Here is an 18,982-nt window from a genome sequence, read left to right as displayed (position 1 = left end):
ACAGTAGGCTAGGAATAAGACAGCAGCTAGGAATAAGTGAGAGCCATGCTACCAGGTGATAGGTGAACGATCACAAGCTAGACAGGAACCAGCACTGCAGACTTTAAGTTAATACAGACCCCACTAGTCAAAAAAAAAAATGAATACATGAGACACACACACACATACATATAATTTATATGCTTTATAAAGGGCAAGGTGCGTGTTTTGTGCCCAGGGGCTTTGTGAAACATTGGGTGAGAAGTGGGAGCAGAAGTGCAGGGGTAAGCATCAAGGCTGGTGGAGACAATTCTTTAGAAGATACTTCACCCCATACTGCGCTTCTTATCCAGAATGTGGGGGACTGGAGAGAAGAGACAGCAAGAAAAAAATGAGAACTGCTGGAACCAATGAGAAAGGAGAAGGTGGATAGATTCTTTGGATATGAGATGAAAGACTTGGAGAAGGACAGAAGGACAGTGGTCATGGTTCTCCATCTCTGGTAAGCTGAAGCGTTTACACACTATGATACCTATGCCAAGCTTAAATGATTTCTACAGAACAGCACAAAATGCTGTAAAAACAGAAAGTGGATGAATTATGGGCATTCTAAAAAAATTGGGGTTCCCGATCTCTATTTTTTTAAAAAATATATTAAAATTAATTTAAATACTGAAAGTGCTCAGAGGACTGCGGATTAAGCCTGCATCAATTTATTTTTGTGAGGTTTAGATGCCCAAACACCAGGGACCAGTAGAAACATTACTAAAGCACACTGATGCTGTACACTATAGTGTAGCAGTTCCCTCATACCATGTGTTTCATAGGATGGCTGAACTGACAATCTTTGGGCCCTGGGCTGGCACTCAAGTTTAAAAAGACTGGATGAAAGCTGGGGGATAAATATATATTTTTTTTTATAATAGGCACAGAATTTGTTAAAAGGGGTTGCTAACCTTAAAGTTAACATTTAATATGTTATAGAATGGCCAATTCTAAGCAACCTTTGAATTGGTCTTCATTCATTTATATATTGTTGTTTTTAATTATTTGCCTTCTTCTTCTGACTCTTTCCAGCTTTCAAATGGGGGTCACTGACCCCATCTAAAAAAAACAAATGCTCTGTAAGGCTACAAATCTATTGTTACTTTTTATCACCCATCTTTCTATTCAGGCCCTCTCCTATTCATATTCCAGTCTCTTATTCAAATCAATGCATGGTTGCTATGGTTTACTCAAAGTTGAACATCTGAAGTGCAGGACCAGGTAGGCTTTTCTCAAGAGAGAAGGAGATCTAGGGAACACACATCTATTTAGAATAAGAGGTGACTCATGTATGTAATGGTCTCTAAATCCTCAGTTATGCGTCACAACTCAGGAATGGCCGTTGGGAATTTCCAAGACTCAGTCACGGAATATTCACACCAAGGACCTTCAGCACCTCAACAGCTGTTGCAATTCAATTCCTCGCAGCGTTTGTCTGAAATTAATGGAGGAGATCCTTACTTCTACTACATGGGCCCAATAAGCTTTAAAGAGCACCTATCATTCAAAAAATTGTTTCTCCCCCACCGGAGGTGCCGGGAAGCATAGCTCACACTTCAGTTGGGGGAAATCTCCTTTGTGAGCATTATGCCTCCCACAATGGCATGTGATGCAGGAACAGGGGACATACCAACCAATCCTATATTACACGCATGTAATAAGTGAGACGGGCAGTTGCTCACTCTATTCTCATCAATGTGCCCCAGCATGGCTGCCTGCACCAGGTGTTTCCACTTGGTGAGGGCTGGCATAGAGTTTGCGAGGGAGGTTTTATTGAAGCAATACTATGGTTTCCCCAAGTTGTGTGGGCTCTGTTAGACTGCACCTCCAGTGGGGGTAACTATTTTGATGTGCTTTAACAAATACCCCCCTTTTCACACAGGCTCATTTAGTTGGGCTTATGTAGACAAGGTGCATAAACACTATTTACAGTATACATAAGCCCAAGCTAATGTCAAAAAGGTATGGAGAGCAAGGTTTCCTTGTAGATTAAAATATTTGATTTTGTTTCAACTTGAAAAATCGTTTCACACAGGGGACAGGAATGGAATGGTTTATTTACCTCAACTAATAACCATATTCCAAGATTTAAATGAGGAACGCACACAATGCACATTTTATAAGTCCAGATAAATAATGAATCCTGAACAAAATGGAAACACTAATTTAATCTGTGCACACATTTTAAATATAAATTTTGGATTCTGTTTGGATCAGAACTGGCGCTGATCAAATCCAACCTTGTAAAAAAGTCCAAATATGGAGCCACCGGGACACAGGATGAGATTGAAGAGATGGCGACAGCATTGGTTGTGATGAGTCCCAAAACATCACATTACAAAAGATAAAATATAGCAGAGCGCTCTAATCTTTCAGCAGTGCTTCTCTCTCTATAGCTATAAAAAGCATGCCTCCTTGCTAAGTGAATGTTTGTTAAAATGAATTCAGTTAAGAAAACAAATAGAACAGATTTTCCTGCAGATGTGAATTCTGAATGCATAAGGTTTTTCTCCATACACAAAGAAAACAGCATATGAAAACATTTGTTCCCTCTGAATTGGTGCTTTTTAACACCTCAGTAAAAAGACATAAGGGTTTTCAAGAATATTTTAGTGAACATTTTGTTTTATTGCTCATTATATTCTAGGCATTGTGAAGGCCATTTGAAAATCTTTATCTTTTCCTCCTGTTATACCTCAAGCTCAATATTACACATCATTAAGTTGCTGAAATGTTCCAACTCAATCCTTGTTTATCTTTTGGCTGTGCAGTGTTAAACCTCTAGAATTGTTTTCGTATAGAACCCAAAATCTGGTTGGATACTGAAAAATCGCCTGATAAGTTTATCTGCTGTTACATCTTTAGGTAGATCCCTAACATGAACTGCATGCAAGGACACCCAAGAATTAAAGGAGAACCATAAACCTGAACATTTTACATCTATTAGTCCAGCAACAAATGTCCTATCTTATAAGAGTCATGAATGGCATTAGAGCCCCTGTTCATCTCCCTGGTTAGGGTTGGGGCACGCTGGGAGGTTTTCCGAAGTCGCCCCAAGTTTCCTCGCAAGTAGGTGAGCATTCATCTCCAAATTTCAACCTAATCAACCTTTAGGACCTGGACACACAAGCGGTTTTACCTAGCGGGAAAAAAAGCTGACAGCTGTGTAAATACGCTAAGTGGTTTCAAGCTTAGGCAATTGCACACTAGGTTAGCATATTTGCACGGCGATCGGCTTTTTTAAAAGCTGCGCTGAAAAAAACGAATGTGTGTCCATGCCTTTAGGCTCATTATCCCTGATCCACTGGTTTGAATTATTCATTGTGGAGCTGGACCCACAGTGTAGAAACCATTGACTTTAAATACATGGAAACATGCCACAGATTTTTGCATAATTAAAACAAAAGCACAGCACATTTTTAAGAGAATCGGCCAACTTTTGGGTTTCTGTTAAACACAGGCCATTTGCAGTTTCTACCACTTGCCCACACTTGGAAACATTATCTATTTTCCCAACACTGGCAGAAATCGATGTTCAAGAAAAAAAACGTTCTAAAAGAATGATGTTTCAAACAATTTAGAAGGGCCAAGGGAACAATTATCTATAAAACTATCAGACTTTTTTTCCACTTGAGGACACAAACATTTTAGCAGCAGGAAAAGTGCAGCTGAAGTCACAACATTAACTATGTACAATGCAGTGATACATCTCAGAAGTAGAGCACAGTTTCCAAAGAAAAGGGTAAGGAAGAAATAGGGAGAAATGGACAGAGCCAGAAAATATCTCTATATCAATATATAATCAGTAATACTCACTGTATCCCATGCCCTGCACAAAATATTTGAATGCTTCAGTCAATTTTCCAGGCTGTAACAAAAGAAAGTAAAGGAATAAAGTGAGGGGAAAATGTAGCAATAATTGCAATTGAGACATTGGAAACTACTGAAGTGAGTGTTCCTCAAACAGCAAATAATTTAAAGAGAAAAGTTATTTTGTTTTTACTGGGCAAAGGAAAGTTCACTTTAACTTTAATGTCATAGATAGACCAATTTATGACGTTTCAATGGTTCTTAAATATATAGGCCTTCTTATTTTGCCTTTATCCCTCTTTTGATCTTAAAATGTTGTTCTAAGGTTGCTGGTGGTCATTGGTAACAAAAAAACATCAGATAGCAGCACCTTAACACAAGATAACAGCTGCCTCGTAGATCTAAGAACAGCATCCAATAGTAAAATCCAGGTCCCATTGAGACACATTCAATTACATTGAGTAGGAGAAACAACAGCCTGCCAGAAAGCAGTTCCCCCCTAAAGTGCTGGATCTTTCTGAAAGCACATGACCAGGTAAAATGACCTGAGATGACTGCCTACACACCAATATAACAACTTTAAAAAAAACACTTGCTGTTCAGGAATTAAATGTTATATGGTAGAGTGAATTATTTGAAGTGTAATTTAGAAATAAAAACTACATCATAAAAATCATGACAGAATCCCCTTAAGGTTCATTAGCTCCAAGCAGAGGCACATGTGTTGGTATTCAAAATGCCAGAGCAATGCGCAACGCTTACAAGTGTCCCCAGCTTGTGCATTTGGATAGACATGTAAGAAAGGCCTGTGCCAGGTAATGCCCCACCTGGATACAATTTCTGTCTGGTCTGACTGTTTGCAAGGAAGAGTAAGCTTCAACAACCAGATTACATTACAATTATACTTGAAAAACTAAAATCCTGGTTTATATAGTGTAGGATAGTTTTTCAGTTTGTTTATGCTTCTTCTGTATTATTCAAATATGATTTTACCTGTGTTATCTGAGGCTGTCCACCAGAATCTGCCATCTAAACACAAAAAGCAAGATTATACAGTAAGTCTTTAGTCTTTCCTTTAATTCCACTCCATCCCAATGCTCTTGTGAGGAACGGCTCCTAGTCCCTTCAGTCACCTAACAACCCTACTTTATTTATAATCCAATAACTAAGGAAGAGCAATCCTTCTTTCTTCAGTTCCCTTAAAGAGATACTTACACCATAAATTAAACCTTTTTTTACATCTATCATAATATTGTCTTTGCATGCTATCTATAATTTCACCATAAAACTATTAATAGATGCTTTTACATTACCCATCTGATCCCCCATGTTCCTCTATGAGGGGGCTGCCATATTTGAGCTTCAGCAGTCTGTTAGCATTAGAAATTCTAACTGACATGTTGAGAAGGGACAGCCAGGTTTAGGTACATCAAGTAACAATTACTAACAAATGCAGCCCTATGAGTGAAAAACAATCAACATGAGCTATAAGTAACTTTTGATGTACATTAATATTTTGAATAATAATTTTTTAGTGTCAGTATCACTTTAAGGGACTCCCTATGCTATGGGATTAGTATGCCCTTATTAACCCCTTGCCTGTTAATGATACCAATTTCCTTGATTACCTTCAGGAATGAGGTCTGTGTTGGATCCAGTTTTGAGTTACATTCCACCTAGAAACATTTATACATGAATAAGATGAGTTCATATCTTGCCTTTGTTAAAAACAACTATGTATATAAAAGAAGGACGAACATACCACTGCATCCTCATGGGGAGCTTGGTCACCAACAACAAGCATCACAGGACACCTGCAACACACATCAAAATGAGTTTAAATTGGTTTGTCTCTGAAGCTCCCAAAAATGTATGCTTGTTGTATCAAATGTGCTCATTCTCTCATAATGATTCTATGAAGCTTTACGCTTCTGCCTATGTTGACCTGTAATAGCTCAATACCTATAAAACTAAGAATGAATAGGACAATAAAATTCCACCCACATTAATGCCAGTAGTTCTAAAGGTTTCCTTTAAATGTGGGTTACATTTTTAATGGGGCAGTATACCCCTGGTTCAATATGAGTGCAGTAAATAGGGCTTGTGTTGAACATACTTTTTGCCTATTGTAATAAGAAAAATCTATGGGGTTTATTATTTCTTACGCTAAACAGGGCAAAGGGGAAACTGAAGCTATTCTTGGTCTTTGGTCCTTGTGGGGTAGATAATTAGATTACCAGAATACCCTTTCTCCTTTGTTGTGACTATTTTATAGATAGGAGTCATATATGCAGAGGGATTATCTGTGCACTGGTAATCTTTCTATCTATCTCAAAAGGACCAAGCATAGAGTAATACCTTCATTTACCCTGCTTAGCTCAAGAAGTAACAAATTCCATAGATTTTTCCTGATTATAACAACAGGAAAAAAAATATGCTCAGCACAAATCCTATTTATTGCGTTTATGTTGAAAAATGGGTGTACTGCCCCTTTAATAAGAAAACATTTAAATATAGCTTTCTCTCATGGGAAACAATATTTTACAATGTTCATAAAAGTACTTTTAATGGTTGAGTGGACCATGATTTATATATATATTCCTTCTTGACTTCAGTTAATGGCAGTAGTTATATGCATAATCTGAGAGACTTGCATATCCTTAACTGAAATAGTAGTAGTGCAGTGCTTTTAAAAAGCCAGTAGCAGATTTCTGTTCTCCTGAAATTGTTTTGATGTGTACAGGGGGGATATTACTTTTATAAGAAAAAATATTATCACAGACAAAAAATGTAACATTGTATTGGAACTTAATTTCTTGGGGGTAACAGAGACAGATACTGAAAAAAGACTTGAATGCCGGACACCCCACTGTATAATAATAAAAAAAAAAGCTCCTGCATGTTCCTCCAGCAGTTTGGGAAGGATTATCATTTACTTACTTTAGAGTGACACCCCCTCCACGCTCTAGGTTCAGGTCCCGTCGGCTGTAGATGGACATACATTATCATTAAAAACAGAGTAAGAATGTTTTCATCATCATGTATTCATACAGCAGCAACACATTAGGCAAGGCTTTGCACCAATATCTTAATATACAATAACAACAATAAGAAGTACTTCAAGAGACAGATGACCTGATGTAAATGCTAGACCAATAGCTTTTGATAATAAATGTTTGAGTACCTGTTGTAACTGTTCCAGTATAGCTGGTAATTACTAATTAGAGGGGAGTTTAAAATGGATGCTTTGTACTGGCGCACAACATCAGAATTTCCGGATATTTCTTCCTGCACAAAACAAAATCATTATCTTAGCAGCCTTGATTTTAATTGGCAGACATATTTCCTGTCTTCCTGCTTATGGTTCATATTACTCACTGCACTGAAGAGATGACCGAGCATCACATCAGAGATGGATTGTGTTAGCCCTGTCAGCTGTAAGAGATATGGAATATAATCAGAGACTAACAGAAAAAAAATGATTAAAGCACAACCACAAATCATAAACAAGAAAAAGATAGAGAAGCAGTAATGGCAACAAACTGCCTAGCAGCTAGCTGAAGAGATGAAAGCACACAAAGGAAAGCTGGCATACCAGTGACAAGACTACAAATGCAAAAACTGACAGACATCTGAGCCAAGTGACATTCTACAAGTTCCAAGGACACAGAAAGTCATTCATATATAAAACGAGAGAGGCTACCAGAGACAAACAACCCACTAACACACAAATCGTGCATCTGACAGTTATCTTTACCTTTTGTGCTGCCCAGTCCATCCAGCCTTTGGCATTGGGGTCAATATTAATGAGGACTAAACCTTCCACTGTGTTAGCATGAGCAAGCTGGGGAGATAGAAAATTAGATGAGGATAAGGAATAGACACAAAGATAATAAAGCAGAAAAAAAAACTTATTTAAGGTGGCCATGCACGAGGAGAATTACACTTCCGATTCAGTCCATTTAGACAGGGTCAGCAGCTTAACTGCGTATGTATGGCCCCTTCAAAAACCGGGCAGATGTTGATCGGGTTGGTTTAAAAATCCCACCAGGGTGATGATTGCATCTGCTATTGATGCGTCATTGCCCTGCTGGCCTGTGTCCCCGTCATTATGATCTGTTTGTTCGGCTCTAGAGCCAAATGATCAGATCCGCCCGATATTGCCCACCTCAAAGAGCTTTACATATTTGGCCAGCTTAAGAGTGATGTTGCAAATCAAATGATTATAAAAACTATGTATCTTGCATATACAATGGATATATAAAATGGGATACATTTTGCTCCTTTCACATATGGGAAATTTGTGTGATAGGAATCTGTGTAGATCAATTTCATATTCACAGATATGTCACAGTAAACAGCTAAGAGACCAGATATGGTAGATCAAGATATGCAAAAGGAAGTTTGTGGAGCACAAGATAAGTTCATTTCTGCCACTTTGTCTTTAGCTGCGAGGACAAAGATTCCCTCGGATAGTAAAATGTGATTGAGAGAAACGGCTAATAACTGTGAGACAAGGCATTAAGTCAGCTGGGTGGTGAAAGAGAAGAACAGAGAAGAGACACAAATTAAGAGCAGAGGAATCCAGACAGAGAAGGCAAGAGCGATGGAGGGGGTAGAGATGCATATAAACAGAAGGAATAATAGTGAGCATCTGAGCATGAGTGAAAAGAGATTTAAAACCATGAAAGGCAGAAAAGTTATACTGTAATAATACATTAACACATTCAGCCAATTGCAAAAAAAAAAATACAGAATATGCGGTATGGTAATACAGGATAAAGACAACATAGAATAAAGACAATCAACCATTTCAGATGAAATAAAACAAATCATTTACAGATATGTCTTCCACAGCTCCTGACATTGTCTCTTAGCAAAGCCTACAGAAACATACAGGAAAACATGGCCAACCCCACCTTATAAAGATGGTTACCCCTACAATATGGTTTGGCCATTAAAGACTACTTTAAAAATATGCCAGTGATATTAATGTGCAATTATTTGCTGACACGCACAATCATGAGGGTCAGTTTAATGTAAAAACGAATAAATCAACCATTTAATTGACTATTGTATCAATTCCAACAGCTGCCTGTAATGAAACTCATGGATTCTGCTCAGCAAGGACAAAGATAAGAAACGTATCAACTAAATGTATCAATTTAGAACAGTACAGGGTCGGTGACCCCCGCTCCCAGAGTTGCTTAAGAAGGTAAAATATGTATTTCTGGTGAAATATCTGAAACCAAGTGAACTGAAAAAAGTGTTGGAAGGTGAACAACCCCTTCTTACAGTACTTTATTTTACATGTCTTGAGCACGTGTTGCAGGGTAACCCACTACTTTTTGCCACAATCGCCGTTATGTCTTGCAGAAGACTAAATGTGACCTCTTACAATGCAAGGTTATAGTGGTCCTTCACCCAAATAGGGCCAGAACTAGGGGTAAGCAGGATAGGATGGTGCCTAGCAGACTCCACTCCAGCTCGTTCTGTCTTGCTCTTTTAGAAGGGGTGAGCGGGACTGATCCTCAGCGTGGGTAGTGGTAGGGGGTTTTCACTACTGTGGACAGATAAGGGGCAAGTGGAAGGCAGGACAAGAAGTACTTGCCTTGGGCACAAGAACCTCTTGGCCTGGTACTGCACCCAAAAGCTGTTTTTTTTTTGCATAGTGTAATTCTAAGCAGCTTTTCAGTCTACATTTAACATTTTCAGTGGTTTTACAGTTAATATGAAATGTGATTGCAGTTGAAAGCAGCCTTCATGTATCCCTTTCTTTTCTCTGGGTTTGATCCTTTAAAGGGGCGATTCACCTTTAAGGTAACTTTTATTATGTTATAGAAAGGCCAATTCTAAGCAACTTTTCAATTGGTTTTCATTATTTATTCTTTATAGTTTTATAGTTATTTGCCTTTTTCTTCTGACTCTTTGCAGCTTTCAAATGGGCGTCGCTGACCCCTTCTAAAACACAAATGCTCTGTAAGGATACAAATGTATTGATATTGCTACTTTTTATTACTGTGACTTTTATTCAGGCCCTCTCCTATTCATATTCCAGTCTCCTATTGAAATCAATGCACAGTTGCTAAGGTAATTTGGACCCTAGTTACCACATTGCTTAAGATTCAAATTCAAATAAAAAGCTAAATAACTCAAAAAACACAAATAATAAAAAATGTAAAACAATTGCAAATTGTCTCAGAATTAGGGATGTATATACAGATTGCAGCACTCCAATATCGCATTAGCATAGCGACGTTTCAGACACAAAAAGTCCTTTATCAAGTTTGTTAACTTGATAAAGGACTTTTTGTATCCGAAACGTCGCTGTGCTATTTTGAAAATAAAGGCGGTTTCAATGCGATATTGGAGTGCAGCAATCTGTATATACTTGAATTGGAGGTATGTGGAGATGAACATACTTTATTGCGTGCACCCTGTGAAGCGGAGACTTTAAGTATACAAAGTGTGCTGGATAATTGACGTGATTCAGAATTAGGGATGGGTGAATTTTTTATGCCTTGCTTTGCCGCAAAAATGACAACCATAGACTTGTATGGCGTTGTGCGTCAAAATAATTTCCCGGGCAATAAATTCTTTTTTGACGCCCATAGACTTTAATGGGCTTTAACTACTCAGAATATCACGCTCTACATCATACTGAAATTTAATTTGAAGAAGAACCACCCCTTTAAGCAATGCAACAGAAATCAGCTCTCCTCAAGGTCTGTTTACCAGCTTGCAACAATGTTTTAGGACTCAGAGCCAGGAATGTAAATAGAGAGATTCTGCTTATAAAGAGCAATTACATTTGAAAATAACTTGACAACCGTTGACATTTTTTAATTAATGTATGTATAAAAGTTGCTTAGAGTTACATTTTGTTTAACTATGCATAGTTATCTTGGCATGAACCCCTTTAATTTTCTGTCCTGTCTAAAAAACAAAAAACAAAGTCAACATCAGTTGGCTGTGTGTCCACATTAGGATGATATCTGGGCAACCAGATTGGCCTATGGGTCAGTTAATTAAAGTAAGTGGCATTTGGCTATAACATTTATTTGTATAGTGTGCTAATGTGCCACATAATGGGATCACACATGAACAGATGCAAACCCAGCCATTTCTTCACAGGCAGTAACCTCCTTTACAAGCAACAATGCGTCTAAAGCAATGGACTATCTAATTGGCCAAAATAGTTGGCTTGGCATAATCAGGGCATACTGTATAATATCCCCTGCCATACAGATCACAAATAGCGGCAATGTGTAATAGAGTAGCTAAATGGCATTTACCACTGTGTCCTAACCTTACATACATCTGTGTATTTTAACAAATATCACACCTACCGTGTATTTGGCAAGAATATAAGCTCCAGCACCAACCCCAATTCCGATAATACTGGGAAAGCTATGTGACAAGGAAACAGATTAGAGGTTACATTCAGCTAATTAAAAGCAACTACACCGTTTGTAATATATTAAAACCATTGCTTACTTCAGGTACTGCAGCACACACGGGATGGTCTCAGCCATCTGATCAAGGGATGGGTATTGATACCTAAATGCAATTGAAACTAAATTAGCAACCTGATAGAGACAGTGATCGCAACATCATTTTGAAGGAAGCATATATGATTAATAAAACAAAATTTAGCTTGTATGATACACAACACTCACCCTGGAGGATAGGCCGCAGCCCCATCTTCCTGTCCTGGAGCATCAATGTGGCACACTACAAAATTCTTCACAATCTCACACATATCCTCATACTTAAACAGCGTATCAAAGCACATCTTATCTGAGAAAGTACAAAGAAAAAAAAACAATTAAACAAGACATAGACATAGGAGGGCACAGGGTGGTGAGCTCAGAAACAGGAACAGAATGAACAGAGACTCAAGGGTAGAAAGAGGTATAGAATGTCAGACAGATATTGAAACTACAGCATAGAAAGAAAACTGTAGGAACCATTGGCAGAAGGGAATCATATCTATCTTTTATTATCGATAGTTAAAATGCTTTTCTCTTACAGCTTAGTGATACTGGTGAATGTGCACACTTGTGTGGCTAAAAATATGGTATTTTATGTTGCGAAAGAGCAAACATATTCCAATTGCTCAGTGTCTGTGGGACTTTGCATTTTTAGGAGATAATAAAGAGTGGAGAGGGCTAAGGACTGACAAAAGAGAACAAAGGAACAGAAAAGTATGAGAGAAATACTGGGGGAAATAAAAGACTGAAAAGAACATGGGAATTAATGAAAGCACAGGGGATAGATGGGGATTACAGAAAATTATTAGATTAGAGTAAATGAAGATCTGTTTTATTTCCGACCCAAACACACTGGCTTATTTGGTTGAGACTATCTCAATTGACAAGCTGTAGATCACAGTCTTTTTTTAAAAGTTTGCAGACAAGGAAAAAAGGTTGGGCTGACACAATCAGAAGGAATTGCTGGTATGGAGCAAGGAAGAGCAGGTGACTGAAAGACACACAAAAAAGAGACTGGGTGCAGATAAAGAAATTAGAAATGCAGGTGACTTTAACTGAAGGGAGAACAGGAAAAAAAGCAAGAGACCTGGACAAATGTGAAGAGTTGAGACATAAGATATGATACAGAATTGTAGTCAGTTAAACAAAGTCATCAGAATGTAACATGTATGCAGGAGTTAGTTGGACACCATCACAAAAAGCAGCCACAGACAGACAAAACAAATCACTGGACATAGTCACAAGGTGGACAAAGCCACAGAGAAGAGAAAGAGACAACAAACAGAAAGACAAAGATAGTTGTTAGGACAAAGCCACACAAGGCAGTCTGGGGACAGACAGCTGGACACAAACAGCCATCATACTCACGGTCCATCCCCACATCATGGAATGTTACAATCGCAGGCCTCTTGGGTTTTGGGGTGCCCTGAATCGTGACTGTCACCACCCCATAGGGAGTCTCAATAGAGTGCTTCTACACCATGAGACACACAAAAAATAGGGGTAAGCACACAATACAGACATATGTACATACAGGAAAAACCCCTATTTTATAATTATCATATGATGAAGTAAAGTGCATTAGTGAACCTTCATTGCCCCCCACAAGCATCGCAACTGGACTACTGATGCCATAACTGTGTATTATTTAGGCCAGTGCTGAACTCCTCTGAATATATGGGATCCAATATAATATAGCAACTAAAACAGAAAGTCCCTGCACAAGGAAGGTAACACCCAATGCACCTTTCCATCTGTGTAGTGTTTACAGAAAGGCTTGTATTCAGGGGATAATATTGGAAGCCTTTACAACTTACTGAATAAAAACTTTGTAAAGTACAGAAATAAGGTGCAATAATCTGCATCAAATATGAATTACTAATTGTCAGGGTCTAATTCTCCTTTAACACTAATGTCATACTTAGCTTTTCTCCACTGGCAGAGAAAAGCCGTCACAGAAATGCATGTAACCATCTCTTATGGTTTTCATTGGCCTTAATGGGCATTGTGAGGAGTGTGGGTGTAAGACCTTTTCCACCAGAAAACGCTCTGGCAGAAAAGCACCTCGGCTTCTGCACTGTTCTCATTGAAGTCAATAAGAGCCGACAAAGACGCTAAGCAGTGTTCTCCATCAGTGCTGAACCCACTACATCTGATATTAGACTAAAAAATAGAGTTTCAATCATAACAGACACCTATTATTTATTATTTCCACTTAGTAAACTTCATAAAAACACTGATATTTTTCTCGGGTATGCTCTTTAGGAAAGACTTGCTAAGGTCCAGGTTAAGGTACAGGTCCATTACCTTAACTAGAAGTGTTGTTCGTTGGAGAATTCAGCAATTCAAGATATGCCACACTCACAGAGACGGTACACCATAACATGACAACAAACTCATTATGTCTCTTGAAACCCTGACACTGCTGCTACAGACCAACATGCTAGGCCTTAGCCCAGCTAGACATAATTCAATTTTAGCTAGTAATAAAAACAACTACAAGCAGATTCAAACATCAGCACAGAAAGATTTACAAACACAATTACTTTACCTCCATTTTAGCTTTCACAGCCTTTTCTACCAGACTATCCAGACTATACTGCCTACATGTATCTTCAAATTTTACCTTGGCTATATACTTTCTCTGAATTCATCTGTACACCTTTGAAAAAAAACATCAATGAAAGTAAATTTCCTTTCTTCTAATTCAAAACCAAAGGCTTTACATTACCATCATGTATGTATGACGCATCAACATATTAAAGGGCAAATATATGTTGAGTCTGTTGGCAAACACCTTGGGTTTTTAATGCTGATACTTGTTGTTGCTGCTGCTTAGCAATGTAAAGTGCCTTCAGCAGCCGTGCATTATACACAATCCCTAGCAGTCAATCCCCTTTTGTGTTTGGGTCACTGTAACTCTATGCTTTTACAGCAGGGCTTTCCAATCAGAGGCCACATATGTCCCCAGGCAAGGGATTTTTTAAGAACTCCATAGTATGACCATGTTTTATTTCAATCCAGCCTGGTAGAAGCAGCAGCTTTTGGACAAAACAAAGGTTAAATACACCTTAAAAACAGCACCACACAAGGTGCTGGCAATATTTTCAGACACAGGTACAAATCTATTCTACCTCACGGGCCATAGTTACTTGGAATATGCAATACTGTTTTTTATCAGAGTAACAGAAACATTGTAATTTGCTTTATCAAGGCATTCCTTTGAAGTGTGTACTTCTCAACCTTCGGTGCCACACCTCCTTTCACAAATTCTCTGCAATTTTGTCTAACTGAGATTATATATAAATGATTTACAGTATGAAACATTGATCTTCTTCAAAGGTGCAATTTATAAGAGCAGCTGGAGGGCTGTAGGACAGGTAATATTTTGGAAATGTGATTCAATGTTTTTCTTTGCTTAAAGGGATACTGTCATGGGAAAAAAAATTTTTTTCAAAATGAATCAGTTAACAGTGCTGCTCCAGCAGAATTCTGCACTGAAATCCATTTCTCAAAAGAGCAAACAGATTTTTTTATATTCAATTTTGAAATCTGACATGGGGCTAGACATTTTGTCCATTTCCCAGCTGCCCCATGTCATGTGACTTGTGCCTGCACTTCAGGAGAGAAATGCTTTCTGGCAGGCTGCTGTTTTTCCTTCTCAATGCAACTGAATGTGTCCCAGTGGGACATGGGTTTTTACTATTGAGTGTTGTTCTTAGATCTACCAGGCAGCTGTTATCTTGTGTTAGGGAGCTGTTATCTGGTTACCTTCCCATTGTTCTTTTGTTTGGCTGCTGGGGGGGAAAAGGGAGGGGGTGATATCACTCCAACTTGCAGTACAGCAGTAAAGAGTGATTGAAGTTTATCAGAGCACAAGTCACATGACATGGGGCAGCTGGGAAATTGACAAAATGTCTAGCCCCATGTCAGATTTCAAAATTGAATATAAAAAAATCTGTTTGCTCTTTTGAGAAATGGATTTCAGTGCAGAATTCTGCTGGAGCAGCACTATTAACTGATTCATTTTGGAAAAATTTTTTTTTCCCATGACAGTATCCCTTTAAGTGAAGTAAATCATATTCTCCAAGTGGTAAGTTTGACTTATTGTGTCACGCAGGGATCTGTATTGTGGCTAACATTTCTCTGCATGCACTAGCCTTGTTATTCTCTTCAATCTTAATATTTTGGTTTTGTCAACTGTAAGACAAGAACTCACTTCTTAAACAAATCTGCCTTCTAGAGTGTACAACACAGTAAAAGCATTTTACACCATGCCCGGCCGTCGTCTGTCTACAATCTGACATACTTAAAATGAAACCTCTTCTATTTTGACTCTGAGCTGGCACAGATTATAATTTCTTCGTCACCAGTGTACATGGTGTTCCAAAGGAAAGCACTACTTGACTTTCTGTGTGGCTCAAAAAGCATTCCTATTGACCTGGCACACAGGATGAAAGTTTTTACACATACAAAACTAAATCGCCCCCACACGTTTGGTGTGAAAAACCTCTTTAAATTCATCATGCAAATTCTTTTATGAAAAAAGGTGTTTTGAAAAAAAAAAAAAAAATACTGTCTGTTGAAAAACATGACTTACCTTACCTTTTAAAGGAGAATTCAACCTGTAGTTTAAAAAATGCCCCTCATTTTTTTCTCATCCCTCCGTGCAGATTCTGGCCTCAGAGTTCACAGCAGCCATCTTCTTTCTTCTGTCTTTTTCGGACATTTCAGCGCATGAGCAGTTGGAGTAAATTTCTGGTCCCGAAAATTTTCATGACTTTCGGCGCATGCACAGTTGTTCGGGACCGGAAATTTACTCCAACTGTGCATGCACCGAAAATGCAGTCAATACACGAAGATTAGCGTTGAAGAATAAGATGGCTGCCGTGAACAATAAGGCCAGAATCTACGTGGAGGGGTGAGTAAAAAAATTAGGGTAATTTGCCGGGGGGGGGGAGGAGGGAGGGGTTTTTTAAACTACGGGTTGAATTCTCCTTTAATGCCTTTAACATCTTTTCATAAAAAATAAAGCATCCTTCACAATACAGCTGAAGCAATATGAGCTGTATTACTATTTTTATGAGTTTTGCCATAGAACTGTGTAAAGTATTGTACAGTATGCAGCTGTATAAGAGAGAACACACTTACCTGCTCTTGCACTTGAAGTAATTTCGCAGCAAGTTCGGCTGCCTGAAAATAACAAACATACACAAGCTAAAGGGATGAAACTGAATATGTATGGGTAATGGCTTTAGATGTGAGTTATATATAAAAGTCTGACCTTCAGAGGGTCTTGGAGAAGAGGATTGTCCTCTGTGATTTGAACTTCTTGTAATTCAGACATCTCCAGACCTGCAAATAGTAGTGTCACATATTAGAAATGTTCATTTGCTGCATAGATACATGTTAAAGTTACAGAGTAGAAAACTTTTTTTTATTACTAAAGAACCTGACAACCCCAATCAAGGATCTATTTATAGACACCAAAGCCTTTTATAGACACCAAAGCCCTTCCCTTATGCCATAGACTATAATGCAAATAAAATTTAAAAAAGGAAACGGGCAAGAGCAGAACTACAACCAAAATGGAAAAAATAGCTGCAGGAAAATAATCTGATGTATACAATGAATTTGAGTGTGAATCATTTTCTACTTGGCAGTAAACCCAATACAATGTGAGTGCAAAGTGACATCTATCACAGGCTATTACACCTTGTAACATACTATAGTGACAGCTCCAGGCTCTAAGAACTACCCCCACAGCAGACCGTGCCAGCTCTTCTGCTGTAGGCTCACAGTCCAGGCTTCTTTCTTCTAAAGACTTGTGATTTCACTGTACCTCTCTCCCATTCAGAGGTCGTCCCTTTCACTAAACGACACAGTAACAATATGTCCCCATCAATAGAATGACAAGTGTACAGCGCAGCTATAGTCCTTCAGTCACCTGAACACATACTCAGTATTTCTCGTACTCCTCTGTGATGAACATATGTAAGACTAGAATCACTAAGCTGGGGTCTCTCCAAATGCTCATGAATCACTAAACCCAGCATGCACTTGTCAGCTTCCAGTTATAGACCAGCAAGGACTAGACAGTCAACGGCTGCTAAAACAGGGATCTTCAGCTTTTCCTTAGCTGTTGCTGAACTACAACTTACAGAAAATCAAAGACCTGATTTAGGCTGAAAGATTTATGAGAGAATACAAGACACTTTCCTATGCACTATGCACTGCTGAACAATATAAACTAGGGGGGAAATAAATATTTTCATCTTATTGCATTGGCCTGTGTAAATGTTATACTATGCAGCCGTCAACCATATAAGAGCGGCAACAACTGCAACATCATTTTCCATATAAAAAACAAACTGATCTGCCCAGAGGAGAATGGGGAAACAGTTGGCAGAAAATCAGCTATAATTTAAAAACAAACAATATGCTTCAAAACAGCTTCCACTTCCCCTCGACTCCCTTTGTGCTTGTCAGAATGGCAAAACTCCTCTATTGTTTGGTATGTTCCTGCCACAGATGAGCTATGGGTACAGCTCCCCTGTCTCCCAATGGTATGTCCCTGCCAGCAGAGGGTGGGGCTATGGCACAGATCCCAGGAGCTACGCAGCTTTTGCCCTTCAAATCCTGAAGGTCAATTGTTCAAGCCCCTGAAGAGACCAGAACAAACACAGGAATAAACGCTCTCGTATATACATATATATCTCTCTATAAATCTGTGGGATTGTACACGAATATCTCATAGCAACACATCTACTTCTGTACAATAAAGGGCATTCAGAAAATAATTCCAACACAGACACATTCAAGAAATAATTCTGTGATAGATCCTGCCAAAGCTAATTAACCATACATAATCATACAGACACCAAGATAACACAGAACGGAGACAGAATAATACTAATATTTGTAATATGTGACCTTTCTGATAGAGAAAATATCCTGAATCTGAACACAGGTTCCTTTATTCCAGTGCCCATTCTTTTAAATATTCCCCTGCCAGGGAGAATCTTCTGTAATACGTATAAACCCCTGGAATTATCAAACAATCTGTATTTTTATACCCAGGGCTGTATTGCAGTATTGTCCGGACAGGCCCATTTATATATACTGAAGCAATCCACAGATACGGCAGACCCCTCAGCTGGAGTTCTACTCCATCCCATGTATTTCTTTTAATAAAGAAAATTATAGGATAAATGAAGAGAGAGAGCGTGTGTGTGTGTGTGTAGTGTGTGTGTTGAACAGCCTATCTATTTCCCAGTTTATATTGTTATACTGAACAATTCCTTTAAAGTTATTTGTAAATGTCATTGAAACTACAGTTATCTAGCTGTCCCTTTTAGTGATGAATGGGTTTACTCAGGTTTAGGCCAGTGGTGAGTATAGATGTGGGATCGAGTAGGTGTGGGTTAGGGTCCTGTCCCTTAAAACAATGTAGCTTTTTTACAGGTCTGCTAATCGGCTGCCTTGTGATACAATTTTTGTCAGAATCACCAGGGCAGAAAGGGACAGACTGCTTTCAATATCAACTGGAATTGTCTTAAAATTAAAAGCAATGATAACATTAAAAGCAATGATCCCCAACCTGTGGCTTGCGAGCCAACCTCTTGGATGTTGCTCCCAGTGGCCTCAAAGCAGCT

At 38.5% G+C, this 18,982-nt stretch overlaps 1 protein-coding gene across 2 annotated transcripts in view; it reads right to left on the bottom strand.

The window, feature by feature from the left end:
• ndrg2.L (NDRG family member 2 L homeolog) overlaps positions 1-18,982 on the bottom strand; it is a 38,325-nt gene that overhangs the window by 3,317 nt on the left and 16,026 nt on the right. The window contains exons 2-16 of one of the 2 annotated variants that reach the window (XM_018260136.2): positions 16,612-16,682; positions 16,479-16,520; positions 12,696-12,801; positions 11,514-11,634; positions 11,332-11,394; positions 11,184-11,244; positions 7,592-7,678; positions 7,213-7,269; positions 7,019-7,122; positions 6,775-6,819; positions 5,597-5,648; positions 5,463-5,510; positions 4,828-4,863; positions 3,841-3,892; positions 310-343 (exon numbers count right to left, since the gene is read on the bottom strand). In XM_018260136.2, coding sequence (XP_018115625.1) covers positions 310-343; positions 3,841-3,892; positions 4,828-4,863; positions 5,463-5,510; positions 5,597-5,648; positions 6,775-6,819; positions 7,019-7,122; positions 7,213-7,269; positions 7,592-7,678; positions 11,184-11,244; positions 11,332-11,394; positions 11,514-11,634; positions 12,696-12,801; positions 16,479-16,520; positions 16,612-16,674 — 971 coding nt within the window. In that variant the 5' untranslated portion in view covers positions 16,675-16,682. The remainder of the gene's footprint in view (positions 1-309; positions 344-3,840; positions 3,893-4,827; positions 4,864-5,462; positions 5,511-5,596; positions 5,649-6,774; positions 6,820-7,018; positions 7,123-7,212; positions 7,270-7,591; positions 7,679-11,183; positions 11,245-11,331; positions 11,395-11,513; positions 11,635-12,695; positions 12,802-16,478; positions 16,521-16,611; positions 16,683-18,982) is intronic. The other variant, XM_018260144.2, reaches the window with a different exon arrangement.

This window comes from Xenopus laevis, chromosome 1L, assembly GCF_017654675.1.
Source record: "Xenopus laevis strain J_2021 chromosome 1L, Xenopus_laevis_v10.1, whole genome shotgun sequence".
Lineage (NCBI taxonomy): Eukaryota > Metazoa > Chordata > Amphibia > Anura > Pipidae > Xenopus > Xenopus laevis.
Note: the sequence above shows the minus strand (reverse complement) of the source record. Positions and strands in the feature narration are given on the sequence as shown.